Below are 25,933 nucleotides of genomic sequence, written 5' to 3'. Positions count from 1 at the left end.
CCATGGCCCCCATGCTTCCTCCCTCCTCCTCCCCCAGAATGCATGTGTCTTCTGTGGAGATGACCCAGAATTGGCAAAAACCAGTTTTCCACCTGATATATAGGCCCCCTGTACCAGGAGTGTTCTTAAGTGTCTCATGTGTGCCTTATAGCCCCTTTGCATCAGTCTAACTAGCATAAAGGGGCCTTAAAACAGCTGTGAATCTAGGACTCCAGGGGAAAGTCATCAGGACCCCTTGGGCCCATATATAATGCAAACTTTAAAGTAGGTGGTGCATGGCTTCAGAGTAATTTATAAGATGAGATGTAATGGCTCTATTTGGCATGGTCTGTTCAGAAACATGTATGCTCACATTTATCATCCATGCCATTTTTCCATTTCCATGCTGTCATCTATTTAATAAATATATGTGAAATGAATATATACAGAACAATTTGTCACTTGCCCATGTGTTATAATCATATAAATACTAAGGAGGTAGTGAAAACCTTCACACATCATGGCTCCAGTTCAGCAAAGCACTTAAACACATCTCTAACTTCTAAGCTTTTGCTGAAGTCCTATTGATGGTGTGACCATGGTTCCAGGGGAGCCAACTAGGGTCACTCAATTAGGGTGAACTGGAAAGAATGGGGCAGACAATCACCAAAGCTGGTGGATATTCCAAGACTTAGATTTACCAAGCCAGCACAAAACAGCTTCTGTAATACCTCACTGGTTACCCAGAAGCCAACAACACAGTTCCCTTGAAACAACCCAGCCTTAGGGCTCCACCCAGAAACCCAAGTCAAATATGATGAACATTACTGAAAATCTTATTCATCTTATAAGAAAGTTCTACCAATCCCAAAGGATCGGACACATTTCCTCCCAGATTAATGAATATTTCAGATCTTACCCAAATACATGCTTACAGCCAATTCTTATTAACTAAACTAAAATTCATTAAAAAAAGAAAAAAGAGAGTATTGATTAAAATATCAATATAATACTGACATGAGTACAGTTCTTGAGATTAGATTCATAGGAGAGATGGTGAGCTTTGTAGTTGCAAAGAGTTCTTTCAGAAATAGCCCATAGGTTATAGTCCAATGTCCATATTCAGGGTGATCCAGATGAGACTGGAGATCTCAATCTTATGACTTAAGCTTCCCCTGCATGAAGCATCAAGCAGATCTGAGATAAAAAGGATTGGGACCCAAGGCATCTTTATACAGTTTCAGGCCTTCTTGTGACAGCTCGGAGTCCTTTGGCGAACAATAGGCAATTATGGGGACTTTTGAATAGATCTATTTCCTAAGCATCGCCGGTAATTATCCACATAGATTAATGTAAGGCAATTTATCCATTAGGCAGTCTATCACAAACATTAAAGAGACATAAAAACAATGACATCATTTCATCCGAATTTAATCTAAATGTTAATATTCCCTTTTGATCTTTGAATCAACAGCTATAGTGACAGACAAGAAGTGTCTGTTTACATCGCTAGCATTAAAAAAGAGATGAGCATATACATACAATTAGTATCACCTCTAATTTCTAACAATACAGGTTTGCATTTCAAAGTTCTAGTCTATCTACCATGGAGTGGTCCTAATTACCATTTACATACTGATCTAACATCTCGCTTATGGTTGACTCTGGGTCAGTTATCCTGCAGGATGTTTAACCCTTTCTGGCCATACATCACACTTTGTATAAGATTTGTTGCAATTGTATAACAGTGATAGCAACAATGATTTGCATGGTCAGATTTTAATTAGATAACGTCACAGATGGTCAATCAGATGAGCTTAAGTATGTTGTTGAATCAGGGCCTAAATTATGTTTTTAAATCAGTAGTGTTTTAGTTAAATCTGTGAATGAAAAAGTTGTATCCAAAGTTAAAATAATGTTATCCTTTATAAACAGTTATTTAAATGAACATTTACAACTCTTTTTGTTTGGAGTGGGGAATTATTGCTTTATTCCAGTCCTGAGAGATTAACAAATATCCATTCCTTTTGGGGTGAAATTTTCAGTTAGTATGAATCAGTGTAGCTCCATTGACTTCAATGGGACATAAGCACAATCTTAAAGATCCGTTTAAGTGCTTTGCTGAATTGGGGCCTTAATTATAATGATTAATTGTATGGTAGTTTTAGTTAACAAAAACATTTCTATTGTTAACTGTAGCAGAAACTGGAGATGAACAAAAGACCTCCATCTGGGACTTCATCTACATCTAAAAGCACATCACCAACTCTCACACCATCCCCATCTCCATCCCCATCCCCTAAGGTTCACAATGCAGAGTCGTCTCTCTCTTCATCTCACAGACAAGCCAAGAGCAATGGTGGCTCCAGCAGTGGAACTATTACTGATGAAGGTGAGTAGATCACTGTAGTCAAGAAAACAAAGTTTTAGAAGCCATAATGATACTGGTTTTGTGTATGAGGGGAAAAAAATGAGTCTTGTTTCCTTTTTAGAAATTTTAAAATATTCTGTTTCTAGGCGTTTGAGACTGGCAGTTCCTTAACTCTTCAACTGCTCCAGCCCTCAAAGCCTTTGAGTCCCATCCACATGGAGTGGTTTCTTCGATGTGTGACGGGCAGGGTCAATCATGTAGCAGAGCTGCTCTGCCCCACGTCCTCTACTGTGAATCCTCTTTTCTACACTTTGCACAGTGTAATTTGACAGTAGCAAGTGCCTTTTTGATTATGTTCCAAATGGAACTGAAATTGACATGGTTCTTTTTATTTAACAAATTCATTTAAACACTACATTATGTTATGACATTTTGGATTGATGATGTCAGCAGGTACTAATAATCTTTAATTGTAGCAGTGCATTATATTTATTTTATTGATTTATTATTCTTTGAGAGAGTGAGGGGTTTTAAAGAACTGTTTAAAATGTTTAGGACTTTCCTAGATAGATTACAACTTTTTAAATTGAAATTTTGGCCCTAAGCTACTGTCCTGATAAAAATTACCCTGTTACGCTATTGAAAATAGAAAATAGTTGATTTTGATATTTCTGGAAATTGGATTGTTAATATATGAGTCCTCTTAGAATTTTAGATAAAACATCCCTAACTGTTTTATATCATTGCTGTTGATGCACTTTATTCATTTTGAGAAACTCAGGACTGATTCTACTTTCACATATTCTGATTTTATGTTGGTGGTTTAATTCCATTTACTTTTGGAGTGGAGTGACTTCCAATTTATATTAGCGTAAAGGGGAGCAGAATTTTCCTCGCTAACTGTTCTTGTACTGCAGATTGGCTGTTATAGAAAGGACCTACTAATGCCCAGTCGAAAAGGCACCTACTAACGCCCATCGAAAAGGCACCCTGGTGGCTCCGGTCAGTACCACTGACTGGACCGTTAAAAGTGTGGTTTTCGGTGCAGCGGGGCTAAGGCAGGCTCTCTGCCTGCCCTGGCTCTGTTTGGCTCCCGAAAGCGGTGACATGTCCTCTGGCTCCTAGGCACAGGGGTGGCCAGGAAGGCTCTGCGCGCAGCCCCTGCCCTGAGTTCTGGCTCTGCAGCTCCCATTGCCCGGGAACTGCGGCCAATGGGAGCTGTGGGGGCAGCGCCTGCAGGTGAGGGAAGGGCCCCCACCCCTGCCCTGAGCCCCCCCCCACACACTCTGAATCACTTGGACTCATCCCAGAGCTCCCTCTTGCATCCCAAGCCCACTGCCCCAGCCCGGAGCCCCCTTCCACACTCCGAACCTCTCAGCCCTGCCCGGAGCCATCTCCTGCACCCTCGGCCGGAGCCTTCACCCCTTCCCATATCTCTACCCCAACCCAGTGAAAATGAGTGAGTAAGCAAGAGTGGGGGAAAGTGAGCAACGGAGGAAGGGGGGAATGGAGTGAGTGGTGGCTGGGCCTCAGAGTAGGGCTGGGGCTGGGTCTCAGGGTAAGGGGCAGGGCAAGAGTGTTCGGTTTTCTGCAATCAGCAAGTTGGCAACCCTGTCCTGTAATGGACCTCGACCACTTTCTGAACACTGACTGACAGGTTAATCACATCCATGAAGGCCTTAGAACCAGCTGAAACTCTTCAAATCTGGCATCTAAACTGCTCCCTTTACAAAAACCTGGAACTGTGTTACAATCTCAGACTTGATGCTTCTGTGCTACAGTAACATATGTTCACAGAAGCTCTACTCTGAGCTTGAGGATTAAGGCTCTTTGGCTATACCAGTAGTGCTGTGGCACTGTAAGCTTCCTCATCTCCAGTGACATCAGGTTCGGAAACCCTATGGCAGTGCCAGAGCCGCAGTGCTGAGCTTACTCAGTGGTAGTGCACACACACTTAGAAGCCTTATGATAAGCAAAATTCATAAATTCAAAGGACTTGTTACAATATTTAAGATTTTCTTTATTTCACACAAAAGAAAATTAGGCAGTTGATTTGCACATATTCCTATAATATAGTTATCATGAGCATAGTGCTTAAACAATTTGTGTGGTTTCTTTTTAGGCAACCAGTTGGGGGACCACCAAAAACTTGTCCATAGTTTGAGAACCTCTGACATAGAGAATCATGAAAGAAGAAACCATGTGAGAGTAAAAGGAGTTTGTGAAAACTTGGAGAAAGGTAATCTCTCTTGTGCAGAATGTCATTGAGAGGGGGCTTTAAATCTGAGCACAGTAGAAGTATTAGTAGATAGATCCCTCAGAGCCCTCTTTCCCTCCAGTGACGTAATTGATAAAATTATACATTATTATCAACAAAAAAGTTCTGATGAAAAAGGGCTAGAGAGCACAATATCGTCGGTGAAACCCCAAAATCCAGATATTTCAGGATTTATCACCTATTACACTGAGATCGTTCAGAGAAATGAGAGAACTAGTTAAGGAACTGAGGAAAAAAGGGATATAAGGTACAAATGGGGGTTCCTAATTAACCTTATCTTCTCCTATAAGAATAAAACCTTTAGATTTTACTGCTGACCAGTGTGAGTAAGTGTTCACAATCTGACCCTTTGCTTTTAAAGATCTAAGGATGTCTACACTAGACTTTACCTTGGGGATCAGCCTACGGTATAGAACAAACATTTGTAGCATGGATCAAATGTGTGGGAAGTGTCCTCACCAGCTTTTAGAAATATGTCAAGTAAGTTGAATTAATTGGCAGTCAATTAACTTGAGGTAAAAGTGTCTAATGAAGACATGCATTAAGATGAGGACTGCTACCTGAGTTGTCCACAACCTTGAAGCACCCCTCATTTGTAAACAAGGATGCTCCCAAGAGGGACTTAAAGGAGGAATCAGTCCTTCAAGATATCTTTTATTTTATTTTGAGTTTTTGTAAAGCTAAGAGGGATTTCATAACTGCTAAGGCCCGAAGGTACCATTGCGATCATCTAGTCTGACCTCTTGTATAACAAAGGGCCATAGAACTTTCCCAAAATAATTCGTAGAGCATAGAAAAACATCCATCCTAGATTTAAAAATTGTCAGTGATGGTGAATCTACTGTGACCCTTAGTAAAATGTTCCAGTGATTAATTACCCTCACTGTCAAAAATTTACACTTTATTTCCAGTCTGAATTTCTCTAGCTTCAACTTCTAGCCATTGGCTCATGTTATACCTTTGTCTGCTAGATTGAAGAATCCATTATTAAATATTTGTTCCCCATGTAGATACTTGAGACTGTAATCAAATGACCTCCCTTATCCTTGCCTTTGTTAAGTTAAATAGATTGAGCTCTTTGAGATATAGCTATAAGGCATGTTTTCTAATCCTTTAATCATTCCCATGACTCTTCTCTGAACCCTCTCCAATTTATCAACATCCTTCTTGAATTGTGAGCACCAGAACTGGACACTGTATTCCAACAGTGGTCGCACCATAGCTAAACACAGAAGTAAAATAACCTCTTTAGTCTTATTTGAGATTCCCATTTATGCCGCTCAGGATCTCATTAACTCTTTTGCCACAGTGCTGTATTAGAAGCTCATGCTCAGTTGATTATACACGATGACTCACAAATCTTTTTCAGAATCACTGCTTCCCAGTATAGAGTTCCCTGTCCTTTAAGTATGGCCTACATTCTTTGTTCCTAGATGAATACATTTACATTTGGCCATATTAACATGCATATTGTTTCCTTGTGCCCAGTTTACCAAGTGATCCGGATTGCTGTTTATCAGTGACCTGTCATCTTAATTATTTACCACTCCTCCAATGTTTGTGTCATCTGAAAACTTTATCACTGATGATTTTATGTTTTCTTCCAGGTCATTGACAAAAATGTTAAATAGCATAGGACCAAGAACTCATCTCTGCAGGACCCCACTAGAAACACTTGATGATTTTTCTCTGTTTACAGTTAAATTTTGAGAGCTATCAGTTAGCCAGTTTTTAAACCATTTAATGTGGGCCTTGTTAATTTTATATCATTCAATTTTTTTCATCAAAATCTTGTTTGGGTACCAAGACAAATGCCATACAGAAGTCTAAGTATATCATGTCAACACTGTTACCTTCATCAACCAAACTTGTAATCTCATCACAAAAAGATATCATTAGTTTGACAGGAACTATTTTCCATAAAGCCATTTTGATTTGTATTAATTACATTATCCTCCTTTAATTCTTTATTAATCGAGTCCCATATCAGTTGCTCCTTTATCTTGCCTGAGATTGATATCAGGTTTACAAGTCTATGATTACCCAGGAAATCCCGTTTATTCATATTAAAAATTTGCACATTAGCTTTCTTCCAGTCTTCTGGAACTTCCCCAGTGCTCTAAGACTTTTTGAAAATCAATGTTAATGGTCCAAAAAACTCCTGAGTCAGATCTTTTAAAACTCTTAGTTATCTGGACCTGCTAATTTAAAAATGTCTGACTTTATTAGCTTTTGTTTAACATCCTCCAGAGATATTAGAGGAATGGAAAGAATGTTATCATTACCATGTCATCTATTTTTTCCCCAAATACAGAACAGAAATCTTTACTGAAGATGTTTGACTTTTCTGCATTTTTATTGATAATTCTACCATTTCCAGCTAGTAATTGACCAATACCATTGTCAGGATTTTTTTTGTTTTGTTTCTAATATATTTAAAAAACTCCTTATTGTCCTTAATTCTGCTGGCCATATATTTCTCTTTGTGTCTCTTTGCTTCCCTTATCTACTTTCTACAGTTCCTAATTCCTGATTTATATTCATTACCCTCGACTTCCCCTTTTAAGTCCTCTTTCGTGTGATTGTATTAATGGGGAAAAGAAAAAGATAGTTAAAAGTAGAAGAAGAAAATATAAAGAGAAGAACGTTTGTAAGAGGCTTGCAAGTGTCATTATTTAAAGTAAGTCCATAGGATCTCCAAGGGATATGTTTTTACAATAATATTATTATTATTGTGTAATTCCATAATTTACATTTTTATAATTTTCCGTTTGGTTGCTTATTTTACTTTAGCTTCTCAAATTAAATAGTCTTTTTTTGGTAGAATGGCAGAAAGAAAGTATAAATCAGGTGAGGAGATGAAACTACAGAAATAGCTAGGACAATATGTCCAGTCTAATATTAACAGAGATGACTATTTGTAGAACTCTGTTGATATAGTTTAAATATTTAACTGATTGTGATAAAAGTTCAAAGTGTGTTTGAAAAAGATTTTTAGCTATCAACGCCTCCAAATTTTAATTTCTCCAGATCTTGCAAGGGAACCCCAAGCCCACAGGTTGAAATTCAGTAATCAGATTGTGTCATGTATCAAGGTCTTTGTCGTGCAGGAGAAAGGGGAGGGTTGTTAGGAAGCCAGTTATGGCTTCTGTATTCTTAATCTGTCCCAGCCCTTCACTAATGGACCATATGCAAACTATGGTTGACATAAATTGCACAAAGCAGCTCAAGCATTGCAAAGAGTTCAGAACTTGAGCAGGGAATCTGGCCCCAAATATTTAAAAGCAGATCTGAATAAGATTAAAGTACAGAAGGCAGCATTTTATGAAACAAAGCTGCATGTTATGAGAATAAGAAATATGTTTATCTTGACTTTGAAACTTGATATTTTTAATTTTCAAAGTGTCCTAAAACAACTTCAACGGAGGATCAGTTGTTTGGAATTATTAATGACTGATTTTTCCAAAAATAAATATTTACTGTTTTTCTAAGAAGAACAAGCCCTTAAGCACACAAGTTATTGGAGTTTAGAAATTTATTCTTGATGTGTGGAAAATTGATACTGTTGGAGTTATGCAACATATCTCACTTGCAGCACCATGAGAGAGATTTATTTATTTTTCTCCTGTCCAGCTGAGATATAATTCATTTATTTTTCTGAGGCTATTATAATATGTGTTCTATTTTTTCCCCATATTTTTGGCTAAAATACGTTAGGCTATTTCTTATGTCGTCTTTTAAAACTGAGACATAAAATAAGGAAAGGAAAATCTAAAAGACTTTGGTAAGAAAGTTGTTTGATGCTAAGGGATGCTTGAGGATTCTCTATACCCTGGTGAGTAAGTCACTCACCTGGGACGTAGGAGATGTGGAGTCAAATTGCTCATCTGAGTCAGGCAGAGAGAAGATTTGAATCACATTTCCTGCACCTCCCAAGAGAGTGACTTAATCATCATTCTGTAGAATCACTGTGTCTGTGACTCTGACCCAGTGAATAATTTTGTCTTTATACAAAGTGGAACAGCTTCAGAAGGAGAGATTGAAAGCAATCCTCCCCAGAATAGCCTATAACCTACTCATCTGGGAGGAGGGAGATCTGAGTTTAGAAGTCATTCTGCAGAGTGGGGATTCTAACATGGGTTTCCCACATCACAGGCAAGTACTTTAACCATGGGGGTAAAGATTATTGTGGATAGACAGACACACACATACACAGTTTTCTGAAGCTGACCAGACCTTTTTCGATGTGCTGACAAATACCAAAAACATGAACAATATTGAATATTCAAGAACATAAGTACCGCAATTCTGGGCCAGACCAATGGTCCATCTTGCCTACTATCCTACTTCTCACAGTCATCAGTACCAGAGTTTCAGGAGAATGTACTGAACAGGACAGTGGGAATAATCCAACCCATGTTCCTCTTCCAGCTTTGGGTAGTCAGAGGTTTAGGGTTGCCTGATCATGGGGACGCATCCCGGACCATCTTGATAATAGCCATTTATGGACCTATCCTCCATGAACTTATCTAGTTTTTTTTTTAACCCAGTTATACTTTTTGGCCATCACAACATCCCATGGCAATGCGTTCCACAGGTTAATTGTGTGTTGTGTGAAAAAGTACTTCCTCTTGTTTGTATTAAACTGCTGTCTATTAATTTCATTGGGTGACCCCTGATTTTTTGTATTGTGGAAAAGAGTAAATAACACTTCTCTGTTAACTTTTTCCGTACCATTCATGATGTTAGACTTTGATCATATCCCATTTTAGTTGTCTCTTTTCTAAGCTGAACAATCCTAGTCTTTTTAGTCTCTCCTCATATGGAAGTTATTCCATACCCTTTATCATCTTTGTTGCCCTTCTCTGAACCTTTTCCAGTCACACTGTTTCCTTTTTGAGATGGAACAACTAGAACTGGACAAGGTGGTGTGGGTTCACGATGGATTTATATAGTGACATTATGATATTTTCTTGTATTACTTTCTATCCCTTTTCTAATAGTTTCTAGTATTCTGTTAGCCCTTTTTACTGCTGCTGTGCATTAAGCTGAAGTTTTCAGAGATCTATCCACTGTGACCCCAAGATCTCTTTCTTGAGTGGTAACAGCTAATTTAGAACCCTTCATTATGCATGTGTAGTTGGGATTACCCCACTATTCTGAGTTTTTGGTTTTCTGGCCAAACCAAAAAAATCTATTATTCTCCCAGTCCTAGGTGGACATAAGGTTTCTCATATTCAGTAGCCCTCAACAATAATAAAAAACAACAACTGTGACTCTGATATATGAGTATTACATAGATTTTTTTTTTTAGCAATCATTGTCTTTGAGATGATTGTTACATGGGAAATGCTCTTTCTGTCATAACATAATTTGAATAGTTATGGAGTCATTGTTAGACTCAATGGTTGATTGATTAAATTATTAGCAATATATAATCAGACGTAGCATACTATTCACTTGAATGCATTATTTGTTTGTGTATTAAAATTAATGGTAACAGTCTTAATAATGTAGTAAAATAATGAAAGGGAATAACTGAAATTAAGAAAATGCAACTTCATATTACCCTTATACAAACAATGCACTTTAAATTGGGAGAAGTTGATTCTTTAGAGGCTGCTTCATTTTGGTATACATAGTTGGTATCAGTACCTATAAAACTGTTGCTATTTTTCTTCTTTGAGTGATTGCTCATGTGCATTCCACAATAGGTGTGTGTGCTCACCACGTGCAACGTGCAATGGTGCCAGAAGTTTTTCCCCTAGCAGTACTTGTAGGGGAGCGCCCTTAGCGACCCCTGGAGTGGCACCTCTATGGCGCAGTATAAGAGGTGCTGCGCGCTTCCCCCACCCTCCGTTCCTTCTTGCCGACAGTGAAGGTGCATCAGAACTGTTCTGCTCTAGCTTGGCTGCAGCTTCCCTCTTGGACTCTGTTAGTTCATAGTTAGTAGTACCTGTATTTAAAGTAGTTTAGTTTAGAGTTAGTTTAGTGCACCTGGGCTGGGACATGCCCTGTGCCCCGGGCTTTAAGTCGTGCGACATTTGCAAGCAGCCGATGCCCGTGAGTGATCCCCACGCGGATCTGGGGGAAACCCATCTCAGCGATGGCTGCAAGATTTGCAGATCCTTCAAGCCTCAGACCAAGAAGGAATGGGACATTTGGCTCCGACCCATTTTGATGGAGTCGGCTTTAACCCCGACTCCGGTGCGCCGCTCCGAGTCAGCACCGCAGCGTTGGTGCACGGCGATGCGTCGGTGCCTTCTACCAGCAGACACCACTCCCTGTCTGCGGGACACTCCAAGAAAGCTAAGAAGAGGTCTTCTCTGCCGAGACACCGGAGTAAGACCAGGGGAGAGACTAGACTCACATTGGGCAGTTCTCGATTCCCGTCGGCCTCCTGGCCTCCGACTCAGGTTGAGCAGAGTAGCCTGGCCCACTCTGCACCGACCTCCCTGGACATCCGGGTGCCCTCCAGGCTGGAGGACCTGCAAGCAGCCCGGGACATTATGTTTCTGCTGGTACCAGGGGCACCGCCACCGTTGGCTCCCTGGTCCAGAGGCAAGCCACCGTTTGGATCCCCGCAGTCACTGCCGGGTCCCTGTTGACCCCCACCAGGTTGTCTGACTGGGTACTGACCGGCAGGGGTTCCAGGCAACCCTCCGCCGTGAGGGACCATAGACCTCACGAGGAGAATGTGCCCTGTCAAGACCGGGACAGATGGCACCGGAGGTCCTCGTCACCGAGAGGCTACCGTAGCCCTTCGTGGTATGGGCATCTACACCGTTCATGTTCTTCGTCTTGCTCGAGGTCCCCGCTGCAGCACCGCTCCTAGAGTCCCGGGTGTCGATCGCTGGCACCTCGCCATTGCGGATCCATCTGTCAGAACCGATCGCGGAGCAGCTCTACCGGCGGTTCTCCCGCACCTCCACACCGGGATCATAGTCTTGTGGTCGGCACCGTTCCCGACGCCACCGCTCCTCTTGTTCCCGGGATAGTGGTAAGGCATATGCCAGTCCGGCCTCCCTTCACACTCGTCAGTCATTGGGACAGGCTAGTCAGGCTGAACAGCCTGCTCCACCAGTGCTACAGAAGGTGCAGTGGCACCGGGCTCCATGGCCGGCACCATGATACCAATGGGCTCCGTGGCCCCCAACGCAGCCCACGGTGGAGGCTCGCTCAGTGGCCGGAGGCTCAGAGAAACTGTCGTTCTCCCTAGGTCAGCCTCCCAGGAAGGAGTCAGTGGGGCATTCATCACTGTGGGGCCCTCTCCTTCCTGATGAGGTGATTACAGCCCCTCCTCCGCCTGTCGCGCATGAGGACTCCAAAGCCCACCAGGAAGTGTTGAAAAGGATGGCATCAAGCCTTAACCTTCAAGCCAAGGAGGTGGAGGAACCCTCGGACTCCCTCTTCAACGTCCTCTTGGCCTCGGGGCTGCTCAGGGTGGACCTGCCACTCCATGAAGGGGTGGCAAAGATTTTGAACGCCTTGTGGCAAACCCTGGCTTCCTTGCCCCACATCTCTAAGAGGGGCATGAATACCTGTACACCCACCCTGCCCCCAACTCCCTGGTGGTTGAGTCACTCAACCACAGGGATAGGCAGATACAACCAGCCCTTACTTCTGAGAATAAAGACTCAAGGAGACTGGATCTATTTGGGAGAAAGGTTTATTCATCCTCAAGTTTCCAATTAAAGGTGGAGCACCACCAAGCCCTCCTGGGGAGATATGAGTTCAACTTGTGGGGCTCTCTGCCCAAATTCGAGGACTCCCTCTAAGAGTGTGACAAGAAGAATTTCAAGGCTCTGGTTGAGGAGGGTACAGCGGCTGCCAGGGCGGCCCTTCTGGTAGTGTCGGATGCTGTGGATACGGCTGCAAGGTCTATGGCCTCCGCAGCGTCCATGAGGGGGGCGTCATGGCTCCTGCTGTCTGGGCTGACCATTCGATGGCAAGGCCTTGTTTGCCGAACAGACGGACATGAAATTGCATGGAAAGATTCCTGCAAAAAGCTTAAGACCCTGGGCCTCTATGTACCAGCTCTGGCCAGGACCAAGTTTAAGCTGCAACAGGCTCCCACCCAGGCCACTCACGCTAAATATGAGCCCCCTTATAAAAAGTCAAGGGACTATAAGAAACACCCATAGACTATAAGAAGCACCAATAGAAACACCCAATCCCGGTCTGGGCCCCAACCTGGGCCCTCCAAGGGCAAACAGGCTGGAAAGCATCAGTTTTGACGGGATGCCCGGGGGCGACTTACCAGTTTGTACCAGAGATCCATCCGCAATAAAGATTCCCTTCTCCAACCAGTTGTGTGCTTTTTTCCCGCAGTGGTTGTGGCTGACTTCGGACCGATGGGTCCTCAACCCTGTCTCATGGGGCTACACCCTCCAGTTTACCTCTACACCGCCCACCCACCCTCCGTCCCCATCCCTCCTGGGGGACTCCTCTCATGAGGCCCTGCTCAAGCAGGAGGTGGGACGGCTCCTTGGTCTAGGAGCGGTGGAAGTGGTGCCAGCAGAGTTCAGACACAAGGACTTCTACTCCAGCTACTTCTTTATCCCGAAGGCCAAAGGGGGGCTCTGGCCCATCCTGGACCTCCGAGGCCTGAACCAGTACATGGTAAAGCTCAAGTTTCGCATGGGTCTCTCTGGTCTCCATCATCCCCACCCTGGATCCTGGGGACTGGTACACTGCCCTCGATCTGCAGGACGCATACTTCAACATTCATATTTTCGAGGGGCACAGACGTTTCCTCTGTTTCATGGTTGGGCAGGAACACTACCAATGTACGGTCCTCCCGTTTGGCCTGTCCACTGCTCCCAGATCTTCCCCTATCTCAATGACTGGCTGGTCAAGGGCAGCTCCAGGTCGCAGGTGCGGGATCACGTGTCACTCCTCCTGTCCACGTGCGCCACTCTGGGCCTGTAGGTAAACAACACCAAGTCCATGTTAGTCCTGGTGCAGCGCAAAGAGTTTATTGGGGCAGTCCTGGACGCGACATTGGCCAGGGTCTCCCTCCCACTGGACAGATTCGAGACCCTAAGGGAGCTCATCGGCATAGTCACAAGGTTCTCCATGACCACAGCCAGAGTGTGCCTGCAGTCCCTGGGTCACACGTCAGCATGCACATATGTGGTTCACAAAGCCAGACTCAGGATGAGGCCCCTCCAGCTCTGGGTTGGTCGTGGTGTTCTCCCAGTCCAGAGACAGGATGGACAAGGTCCTCACTGTGCCCGAACCGGTGATTGCCTCCCTACAATGGTGGTCCTCCCTGGGGAACATGGTCCACGGGGTCCCGTTCAGGGGCAGACCCCCATCAGTGGAGCTGGTGTCTCACATGTCAGATCTGGGGTGGGGAGCCCATGTGAGGAACATTCAGATGCAAGGTCTGTGGTGCCCGCAGGACCTTGCCCTTCATGTAAACATCAAGGAGCTCAGGGCAGTCCGTCGGAATGCGCAGTCTTCCACTCACACCTGGAAGGCAGAGTGGTCAGGGTTCTCACGGACAACACGGCCTCAATGTTTTACATCAACAGGCAAGGTGGGGCCTGCTCCTCTGCCCTCTTCCAGGAAGCCCTCAGGCTGTGGGACTTCTGTATAGCCCACAATATTTGCCCGGAAGCCCACCACTTACCGGGCGCCTGGAACTCACTGGCGGATTGCCTGAGCCGAGCCTTCTCCTCTCAGCATGAGTGGTCACTACACCCAGAGGGGGTGCACAGGATTTTCCAAAAATGGGGCACTTCCCAGTTGGACCCGTTCATGCCATGGCAGAACCGCCAGTGTCCCCGCTTTTGGTCTGGGGAGGGGTGGGGCTTGGGTGCAGATGCCATCTCGATGCCTTCCTCCTATCCTGGTTGGGCCAGCTTCTCTATGCCTTCTCCCTGATCCTGTTGATTGGCAAGGTCTTGGAGAAGATAAAAATGGACAGGGCCTGAGTCCTCCTGATCACCCTGGCATGGCCCAGGCAACATTGGTATGGGACTCTCATGAACCTGGTAGTCGCCTCACCATGGATGTTGCTGTCCCACCCGGACCTGCTCTCCCAGGACAAGGGCCGCCTCCTCCACCCCAACCTAGTGGCACTCCACCTCATGGCGTGGCTGCTCAATGGTTAGCCCTGGAGGAGAGGACGTGCTTGGAAGGGGTTCAGCACATCCTCCTGGAAAGCAGACGGCCCTCCATGTGTCGGGCCTACCTGGCGAAGTGGTCTCGGTTTTCCCGGTGGGCAGCTGATTGGGGTGTTTTGCCTATAGCTGCTCCAATTCAACTCATATTAGACTACCTCCTTTACCTTAGAGCCCAAGGCCTACTGCCCTCGTCCATCAAGGTGCACTTGGAGGCCATATCGGCCTTCCACCCACCAGTGCAGGGACACAAGGTATTCTCCCATGCTATGACTGGCCGATTCCTTAAGGGATTGGATCGTCTCTTCCAGTACGTTAGGCCTCCAGTCCCGCAATGGGACCTGAACTTGGTGCTGGCCCGGTTGATGGGTTACCCGTTTGAGCCGCTGGCTACATGCTCCTGGTCACACCTCTCATGGAAGGTAGCCTTCTTGGTAGCGATCACGTCAGCTAGACAGATCTTGGAACTCAGGGCCCTGACCGCCGAATCCCCATACACAGTGTTCCATAAGGAAAAGGTCCAGCTCCGACCGCATCCTTCGTTCCTCCCCAAGGTGGTCTCCACTTACCACATGGGTCAGGACATCTTCCTGACTGTGCTGTCCCAAACCCCATGCGTCCAGTGGGGAGCACCACCTCCACATGCTGGATCTGAGATGGGCTCTGGCTTTTTACCTGGAACGCACAAAGCCGTTCAGGAAGTCTTCACAGCTGTTCATTGCCTCGGCCAAACGGATGAGAGGTCGGCCGATCTCCACTCAGCGGCTCTCCAACTGGATCATCTTGTGTATTCGTACTTGTTACGACCTGGCAGGAGTCCCCCTGCCGCCGATTGTAAAGGCACACTCAATGAGGGCGCAAGCCTCGTCAGCTGCCTTTTTAGCCCATGTCCCCATTCAGGACATTTTTAGGGCTGCCACATGATCTTCGGTTCACACATTCACCTCACATTATGCGATCGTCTCCTAAACCAGGGAGAACACTGGGTTCAGCAGGGCTGTACTCTGTCCTGAGAGTCTGTGAACTGCTTCCCACCTCCAACAAATATAGCTTGGAATCACCTATTGTGGAATGCACATGAGCAATCACTCGAAGAAGAAAAGACAGTTACCTTTTCTGTAACTGGTGTTCTTCGAGATGTGTTGCTCATGTCCATTCCACATCCTGCCCTCCTTCCCCTCTGAAGCATGCAGTGCCCCTTATACCACACCATAGAGGCACCACTCCAGGGGTTGCTAGGAGTGCTCCCCTACGGGTACTGCTAGGGGAAAAACGTCCGGCACCAGTGCACGTGGCGAGCATGCACGCCTATTGTGGAATGGACATGAGCAACACATCTCGAAGAACGCCAGTTACGGAAAAGGTAACTGTCTTTTCCCCTCATGAAAGTAAACTGCAAGACGTGAAAGGTAGTTACTATTATGTCAGGAATTACTGAGTGGTGCTGTTAACACGTAATCTTACGAATTTTCTTAGCATGTGAATAGTGTACAGTCTTTGAAAAAATGGTGTATTTTTGTTACATTTGTGATGGACATTCTTTGGGGTAGTTGTTGAAAACAGTAAGTGTGGTTTGCTTTCTGCCCTAATCTTTCTAACTAGAGATAATTGCTTGGAGCAGAGTGGCTTCCTGGGAACCAGGCAGTAGAGTTAGGGCTGAGATTCCTGAGAGAGGGAATTGCATGTATGTTGTTTGTGACCCACTGCAGTTCAAGAGCAAGTGTACAGAGTGTAAATAAATAACTTGAAATTAAGAAAATATCCTGACTTGGCATCCTTGATTTCTCCTCCAAAGAGAAGCCAGTCTGCCAGGCCACAAAGTCTGCTTCCACTTAGCACAGAGGCAACTGTCTATTTTAGTAGAATCTTAGTAGAAGAAAATGCTTCCAGTGGGGCCCATATGTGCTTCTAAATCAAGGGCTGTTGGCATTCAACACCTGCTTTAAGATTCTAGACATGTTTAGAGGAGGGGAACTTGTGGTAGGCAGGAGCTTCAATTGCACTATAGAATCAAAGCTTGATGGGGCTGTGACCAAGTGCCTGGATGGGCCACACTGAGAATGCTACACTCAGGGCAGACTGCAGGGAATAGGGAAGACAATCTCCAAAACTGGTAGTTTATTCTATAATGAGATTCACCAAGTCAGTAACAAAACAGCTTCTGTAACACCACATTGATTAGCAAGAAGCCAAATACAATCCCCTTTAAGCATTCCAGCCCTTGGTCCCCATCTAGACAGCCAAATCTAATATAGTGAGTGGTTACTGAAAACTGGATTCACCATATGTGATGTTCACCAATCCCAAAGGACCGGACATTTATTCCCAGGTCAATATGAGTCTTAGATCTTACCCAATGCAGATGACAGTCATTTAGTAATTAAAAGACTAAAGGTTTAATAATAAAAGGAAAAAGAAAGAAAAGAGTTGCAAAAGGCGAAAAGATCAATTTACATACAAATATGTGTAAAATCCTTAGGTCAGTTTCATAGCAGAGATTGTGAGGCTGCTGATTTATACAAATCTTTCTGGAATCAGTCTAAAAAGTTATAGTCCAATAGACAGTCCAGGGGTAGAGTCTGTTCAAGTCTTTCCGTGCATTTCCATGTTATTCCAAAACGTTATTTGGAAAATCTCTGTCTTATGACTCAGACTTTCCCTGTTCAAAGTTTAAGTAGACTATAAATATCAGGATCAGGTGTGGGGCTTTCCTCTATAGTTCCCTAACAAACTGACAAGCCTCTTGTCATAGCAGGGCACTCCTCCCCCGCCCCCTTCCCTCCCCCCCCAGGGAAGAATAAGCAGTGCAGATTGTTGCTTTGAAGCTAATCTTCCATTTCCTATGCATACACAGGTAAATTAGTTGCATTCATTCACATAACGCAATTAGCCAGCAGTTCATTATAGCATAGACAATTAAGTTGAAGAGAATATAGATGATATAGTTAGTTTTATGCAGTATCTTACATCTTTGATTTTAAGGTTAACTGACCCATTGGCTTGCATATTATAAAGTAGTTAAGACATGAAAGGGAATTAGCATCTATAAACTAATCTGGTTACATTGTTAAACTTCTAACTAGATACAGGTAAACACAGACAAATTCACTTAGCATCTACCCTTGATTTCTGTTGCTACAAATAAATGGGTTAGTGATTACTGGTCTAGAGCAGGGGTCAGCAACGTTTGGCATGCGGCTCGCCAGGGTAAATACCCTGGCGGGCCGGGCCAGTTTATTTACCTGCTGACACGGCAGGTTCAGCCGATCACGGCCCCCACTGGCCGCGGTTCGCTGTCCCGGGCCAATGGGGGTGGCGGGAAGCAACAGCCAGCACATCCCTCGCCTGTGCCGCTTCTCGCCGCCCCCATTGGCCTGGGACGGTGAACAGCGGCGAGTGGGGGCCGCGATTGGCCAAACCTGCCGCGTCAGCAGGTAAATAAACTGGCCCGGCCTGCCAGGGTGCTTACCCTGGCGAGCCGCATGCCAAACGTTGCCGACCCCTGGTCTAGAGCATCTCTTTGAAATTCATATACAAGTACATTGTCTTGATAACATTTCAAGCCTCTTGTTAAGTTGTTATGGGTCATACCCAAGTTGACCAGTCTGTCAATGTCACAAGGGCACATTACAGACTTCCCAAAGATGAAGGAATAAGCACCATTTAAACTACGCTCAGATATGATGGGAGAAGTGTAAAAATGAAATATAAAGATTACAGTTATTTCTCTTGCCCTACAAAATATACACACAGGTCAATACATTTTTTTTATCACATTCTCCCTTACAGTTAAAAGTTAACATCACAGATCATACCCCAGTCTAAGATCATACCCCAGTCTCTCTCTGTGTAGAAATAAGCTTTGTGAACTGTTATTAATTCATAATGTTTAGATTGCTTAGATAGACTACCTTAAGAAAAAAAGAGACCATTATAAAGGATAGTTTTCAATATGTTGAACTCAGAAATAAATATAGCATTAAATATCATGGGGCAGGATGCTGTGGGAGGAAGAAGAAAAAGCAGGATGAATGTGGGGTATCGTAATCATAAAGGCCTCTTTTGTACCCCTTTTATCCCGCCATCTCCAGCCAGTATGAGCTTTCTGTATTTTGTGGTTTGAATGACCCTTCCCTCCCTGTTTTGTGACCAACCTGGGAGGGAGATGAGTGATGGGAAAAATAGCTAAAGTGATTGAACTTCCATACAGGTTATTGGAACCTTAGTTTGAAGAGACAGAGAAATTGTAGTCATCCAGGCTTTGGGGCTTACTTCCAATTTCCATCATAACATAAGAACGGCCGAACCGGGTCAGACCAAAGGTCCATCCAGCCCAGTATCCTGTCTACCGACAGTGGCCAATTCCAGGTGCCCCAGAGGGAGTGGACCTAACAGGCAATGATCAAGTGATCTCTCTCCTGCCATCCATCTCCATCCTCTGACAAACAGAGGCTAGGGACACCATTCCTTACTCATCCTGGCTAATAGCCATTAATGGACTTAACCACCATGAATTTATCCAGTTCTCTTTTAAACGCTGTTATAGTCCTAGCCTTCACAACCTCCTCAGGTAAGGAGTTCCACAAGTTGACTGTGCGCTGCGTGAAGAAGAACTTCCTTGTATTTGTTTTAAACCTGCTGCCTATTAATTTCATTTGGTGACCCCTAGTTCTTGTATTATGGGAATAAGTAAATAACTTTTCCTTATCCACTTTCTCCACATCACTCATGATTTTCTTAGATTCATAGATTCATAGATTCTAGCACTGGAAGGGACCTCAAGAGGTCATCGAGTCCAGTCCCCTGCCCGCATGGCAGGAGCAAATACTGTCTAGACCATCCCGGATAGACATTTATCTAACCTACCCTTAAATATCTCCAGAGATGGAGATTCCACAACCTCCCTAGGCAATTTATTCCAGTGTTTAACCACCCTGACAGTTAGGAACTTTTTCCTAATGTCCAACCTAGACCTCCCTTGCTGCAGTTTAAGCCCATTGCTTCTTGTTCTATCCTTAGAGGCTAAGGTGAACAAGTTTTCTCCCTCCTCCTTATGACACCCTTTTAGATACCTGAAAACTGCTATCATGTCCCCTCTCAGTCTTCTCTTTTCCAAACTAAACAAACCCAATTCTTTCAGCCTTCCTTCATAGGTTATGTTCTCAAGACCCTTTCCAATTGGACCCTTTCCAATTTCTCCACATCTTTCTTGAAATGTGGTGCCCAGAACTGGACACAATACTCCAGTTGAGGCCTAACCAGCACAGAGTAGAGCGGAAGAATGACTTCTCGTGTCTTGCTCACAACACACCTGTTAATACAAGCGACATTATTTTATATACCTCTATCATATCCTATCCCCCCTTAGTCTCCTCTTTTCCAAGATGAAGAGTCCTAGCCTCTTTAATCTCTGCCCATATGGGACCCGTTCCAAACCCCTAATCATTTTAGTTGCCCTATTCTGAACCTTTTCTAGTGCCAGTAACATAATTGCATGTAAAATGTAGTTAAAGGTAAGACTAGATGTCTAACAAGTACAGTTTAGTATAGTAGGTCATGGGAGTGAGATGCATTTTTACCTACTGTATATGTATAGAATAAAGACAATCTTGTTTTGCAATTTTGTATGAGTGGGTTCCTGGAATGTTTGCTTTAATTTCTGTATATCTTCATCAGTTCAATATATTTTCCCCACAGGTTACCAAAATTGAATTGTTTTAAACATTGTTTCTTTTTCTTTTCTGTTATTAAAGATGAGCTGACTAGTATCCTTAAAAAATTGTCACTTGAGAAATATCAGCCCATTTTTGAAGAACAGGAGGTAAGCGTTTTTTTGTTTTTTAAGTTTTAAGTGTTTCAGTATTTTATTTCAGCATTTTAGCATGAATAATCTACTTATCTGTTTGAAACCTGTATTTTATTATCTAAGTAAAATCATGGCTCTGTGTTCACTATAGCTGTGCAGTTTGCAGCACAATTTACTCTTTGCTGCAGAACTGTTATCTAAAATCTCAATTTTCATTCAAAAAATACCTGGCTTCTTTCTAGTATTTCTAGTTGCAGCAATAACCTGGAAAATGTGAACCGAATGTTAAAAGATAAAGTGATGAGTCTGCATAATCAGGAAGACAGCTTGAAACAACAAATCTGAGAGGTGTGAGCTACTCCCTTCATCTCAGTCAGGTCTCCCTGGATTCTGTCATTCGGCGGCTGTGGAATGTGGCATTTTCCCAGAATGCCATAAAATTCAACATGTTTTCCACTGACTTTGCTGTAGTGCCACAGACCAGATACCCACCTTTTTTTTTTTTGTCTCCCTGCCCTGCTGGCACCTGCCAGCAGCTGTCTCTTCCTATATATCTTTCCACACGATGGCATTAATTGGATTATACTCTATATTCCTCTACAGTGCTCCATGAAGCCAAAGTTGGAATCCAGTGTACAACCAGAGTGGGGAGGAGCCAGCAGTGTAGAGAGAACAGTGCTTGGGGCGGGGGGGCGGGGGGAGGGCAAGAAGACGAGCCACTGAAGCAGGCTACTATCTCCTCCTTTTCCTGAACAGATGAGGGTTAGGGGGTTTGAACTGGACTATGCAGACAGCACGTGGCAGCTGAAGAACTGGGCTGCTTGGAGAATGCACGAAAACCTTCGCTGAAAATAATCATCAAATTTTTTTCATTAATGAGTATTTTCCACTCTGAGCCAAAATTGTGTGCTTGTTTGTAGATGGATAGAGGATGAGAATGAAGAGTACTTCATGGACATACAATAAATTAACATTGCCACAGAATGTCTGGGTGCATGTAGAAGAATTTGGCCCCATTGTATCACAGAGTGTTCAGGGCCACACATAAAGGTTATTCAGCTCAGCCACAAAATATTGGGCTTGAATAATATTCACCTACATAATAGGGAAGATAATTGCCTCCACTGTAAGAATCACTGGGTGAAATTCCATGTTGTGTGTTATATAACACATCAGACTAGACGATCATAATGGTCCCTTCCGGTCTTAAAATGTATGATCTGAATTTTCAGTAGTGACTCAGAATTTTAGGTGCCACAATTTCTGGATACCAAACTGAGACACCTTACATGGGCCTAATTTGCAGAAAATGCTGAGCACCTAGCTTCTGAAAATTAGGTCCCAAAAACCATTCTGTCCATGACAGTTTGAAAAGCTTATGTTTTTTTTTAATCCAGACCTGAAGAAGAGCTCTGGGTAAGCTTAGAAGCTTGCCTCTTTCACCAACAGAAGTTGTCCAATAAAAGATATTATCTCACCCACCTTGTCTCTCTAATATCCTGGAACCAACACAGTTACACCACCACTGCAAACAAAGGTTTATTGTAGCAGACATGGGTGTTGAGCTATGCGCATGCTAAAAAAAAGTTATTTTGAGAAGTGCAAAACTAGACTGTATATTATGGGCAGAAAGGCCCCCTGGCACTTCTCTCCACAGCCACAATTCTATACACACTTAAACACATGCATTTAAGTTTGCACACATGAACAGGCCCACTGAATGGGACTATTCATGTGCATAAAGGCAATCATGTATTTTCAGGGTCAGTGCCCAAAAATGTAAGTGAATTTTTTTGAGCATTATACTTGGCAGTGAGAGTCTAAAGTTAAAGAAGGAAGAGAAATAGCATGTGGCATTTTGGGTTTTGTGGAACATATTTTTCTATAATTTAAATCTGTTTTTTTTTCTCCTAGGAAAATTATTTTTGTTTTTTTTATCCAATTATTTAATGAAAAGGAAAGCTGTGCTCTGCAAATCTGAGAATAAAGTGATAAATAGGAAAAAACAGCACCAGGTGTTCCAAAAAATCAGAGAAAGAATATTAATTATAAAATATATATATGCTGTGTATGTGGAGGTCATATCAATGTGAAAAATGGAAAACACTCATTTTATCACATGCTTATGAATGCATCACTTAACTGTATTCCATTTCCCTCGAGCTTTTTCTGACATTCCATACTCCTCAGCTGCTTTAAAGAGCTTCTTTTTTTTTTAAGCCTCCTCCAAGAGAAATATTTCCTTCTGCCCCATGTCTCAAAATGTGTAATTGTCCCCAAAATTACCTACCCCAAAAACTAGGATTGGCAAGATTTAGGCTTGGGCCAGTAGCAGCTTTTCTAGATACATAAAAATGTCATAGCTTTGAAATCCAACATTTCACCAACAAGCAGGACTAGAAATGAGAGTTTTGTACCACTGAGTAGGAGTACTTTTTAGCTTGCCAGTGGGACACGTAGCACTTGCTTTTAGCCCTAGGAGGGCCTGATGTAATGGATTTTAAAGCCCTGGTGGTTTTATGTTTAGTTTTTCTATTTTAGTTCATTTTAGGAAGTATTTAGCATTTATTACCTTTAACGTTTCCCTCCTTATGAGTCTTGCACAGTTTGATACATGATTACCAAGACACCTGCCTTTATGGGTAGAAGGCTGCAAGACATAGTTCCAATTAAAACTCTATAAAATATTCCTAAAATATGTTTTTCTGCAATATGTACCATATATACTCAAATTTTTTTAGTAAAAGAAAGGAAGCACCAGAGAAGGGGGTCGGCTTATGAACGGGTATAGAGAGGGAGAGGTGGGACACAGCCCCTCCCCCTAACAGAGAGAGCAAGGAGAGGCAGTACAGGCAGCGGAGCCAGAAGGGAAGAGGCGGGGCCAGAGTTTCTCCACTTCTGGCCACGCTGCTCTCTTCCCAGCCTCCGAAGCAGCTGCAGCTCTGGGGCTGGCAGGCTGCGGTCGTGCCACTCGGCCCTGCCCTCCAGAGCAGGCTGTGACCGTGCCACCCAGGCGCCGGAGCACGCTGTGGCCATGCCGCCCGGCTCAGCCCGCTGGAACATGCTGCGGCCACACCGCCCGGTCTGGCCTGCCGGAGCAGGCTGCAGCTGCGCTGCCCAGCCTGCCGGAGCAGCTCCAGCCAGGCCAGAGACATCCTCTCCTGGCCCTCTACAGATAAGGTGGGAAGAGATGGGATGGGGAGAGTGTGGGAGTCCCAGGCTAGGGGTGGGGTCATGTGGGGGGTGGTCACAGGGGTTACTCCCCTGATTCCCAGCTTCTCCCCACCAAAAAATTTCCCCACCAGTTGCTGGCCCGGCCTGTCAGGGTAAGCAGCTGGCGCGCTGGGACATTTTATTTACTTAGGTTTACCTCTGTGCCTGTGGACTCTCGAGGTAAACAAACCATCTCGGCCCGCCAGCGGCTTATCCTGATGGCCTGGGAGCCAAAGTTTGCCGACCCCTGAATTATAGGGTCGGCTTATGAACGGGTTATAAAAATTTTCCATTTTTACTTATCCATCTTGGGGGGATCGGCTTATAAACTAACTGGCTTATGATCGAGTATATACAGATATATATTATATAAATGTTAGTAGTATCTTATTTTTCTGTTACAATGAGATAGATAAGAGAGTGATTGAGAGAGGTAAGATGATGATGTCACCAGATATGACCCCATACAGGACACAATGTGGTATCTGATGTGATGTTATGTCCTAAACCATTCACTTAATCTGGGGTCTAACCTAATACCTTCTGCCACCTGACACTTAATTGGAAGGTCTGCCATACCAAGGGAGCAAAACCACCAGGCTTTGGTTTATGGCCCAGAATTGATAAATCAATGAATAATTAATGGTGCCACCCCAAGAAATTATGAGAAAAAATAGATAAAAGCAAGAAGACAACTAAAATATAAAATGGGAGTTTTTTTTAAGATACTTGCAAAAAGACCTGTTAAGAAAAAATGGACATTTGTAAATGTAAATGTTAAATAAAAAACTCCACTGTTTTTCCCCACATGAATATATAGTTTTTTGTCTGGTGAAAAAAATTTCCCTGGAACCTAACCCCCGCCCCATTTACATTAATTCTTATGGGGAAATTGGATTTGCTTAACATCATTTCGCTTAAAGTCGCGTTTTTCAGGAACATAACTACAATGTTAAGTGAGAAGTTACTGCACTATATCAATATTGGTGCTCATGCTCAAAGAACAAACCCAGCATGATGTCAGCTAGACAAATTCAAGCTGAGTTAGACAAATTCAAGCTGAAAGTAATGTGTAAATTTTTAATGGTGAGAGTAATTTATCATTGGAATAATTTACCAAGGGTTGTGGTGGATTTTACATCAGTGACCATTTTTAAATCAAGATTGGATGTTTTTATAAAAGATGTGCTCTAGGAATTATGTTCATGAAGTTCCATGGCCTATGTTCTACAGGAGGTCAGACTAGATGATCACAATGGTCCCTTCTGGCCTTAAAATCTGTGAACCTGTGTGTCACTTGGCACCCTAGATTGTCTGTTGAGTCAAGAGAGCTCTTTTTGTTCAGAATATCACCAGCTTCAATCATCACTGGGATTTGCAGTCTGTTACCAGCCAGCTTTTAAGTTCTCAGCCATTCTAAAGTTATGAATTACACATGTGTGACAGCAAGGCATGTATCCATGCCAAAAGGTGTAGAGCACTGTGATATCAGAAGTAGTTCACCCAATCACTGTCTTTACTCTACAGCTAATTTGAATGCAACAATTCCATTAGTTGTATGAGGACTGCACAGACGATGGATTTCTTGGCCCAATTGCCACACCTGTTTGACAGCATGGGGTTTCTGCTTCTAGTATATATATATAAATAAATAATATAAAAGAAGTTCATAAAGTTAAATATATATGAGAGAGAACCAATCTACACAGTAAATGTATGCCTGTGTATCTTTTTTCCAAAGGTGGATATGGAAGCCTTCCTCACACTTACTGATGGTGATTTGAAAGAGCTGGGAATTAAAACTGATGGATCTAGGCAGCAAATTCTGGCAGCTATTTCTGAACTGAATGCAGGAAAGGTAGGTATGGTTTGAAATAAGAAAACTGATAAACTACTTTTTCAGATTTGCTTGTATTTCAGATCCAAATAATGGATGTTGAAAAAAACCCTAGTTTTATAAACAAGATATTTAATGTAAATTATTAGTGATAAACAATATTATATTTCTTTGATATTTCCAGGCCTCCTCCATTAATTCCTTCCTTGTTCAGTAACTGGACAGTTATTCACTTTTTTTACTAATTCATAATAATAAAAAGAAGCTAGTGGTGACTTAAATATTGGTCATATTACAGCTATTTGTCCTTCAACCATCA

At 43.4% G+C, this 25,933-nt stretch overlaps 1 protein-coding gene across 3 annotated transcripts in view; it reads left to right on the top strand.

Moving 5' to 3' along the window:
* Positions 1-25,933, top strand: part of ANKS6 (ankyrin repeat and sterile alpha motif domain containing 6) — an 84,482-nt gene that overhangs the window by 46,816 nt on the left and 11,733 nt on the right. For all 3 annotated transcript variants that reach the window (XM_054019769.1, XM_054019770.1, XM_054019768.1), the window contains exons 12-15: positions 2,179-2,371; positions 4,473-4,589; positions 20,512-20,579; positions 25,519-25,635. In XM_054019769.1, coding sequence (XP_053875744.1) covers positions 2,179-2,371; positions 4,473-4,589; positions 20,512-20,579; positions 25,519-25,635 — 495 coding nt within the window. The remainder of the gene's footprint in view (positions 1-2,178; positions 2,372-4,472; positions 4,590-20,511; positions 20,580-25,518; positions 25,636-25,933) is intronic.

This window comes from Malaclemys terrapin, chromosome 2 (genome assembly GCF_027887155.1).
Source record: "Malaclemys terrapin pileata isolate rMalTer1 chromosome 2, rMalTer1.hap1, whole genome shotgun sequence".
NCBI classification, from domain to species: Eukaryota; Metazoa; Chordata; order Testudines; family Emydidae; genus Malaclemys; species Malaclemys terrapin.
Note: the sequence above shows the minus strand (reverse complement) of the source record. Positions and strands in the feature narration are given on the sequence as shown.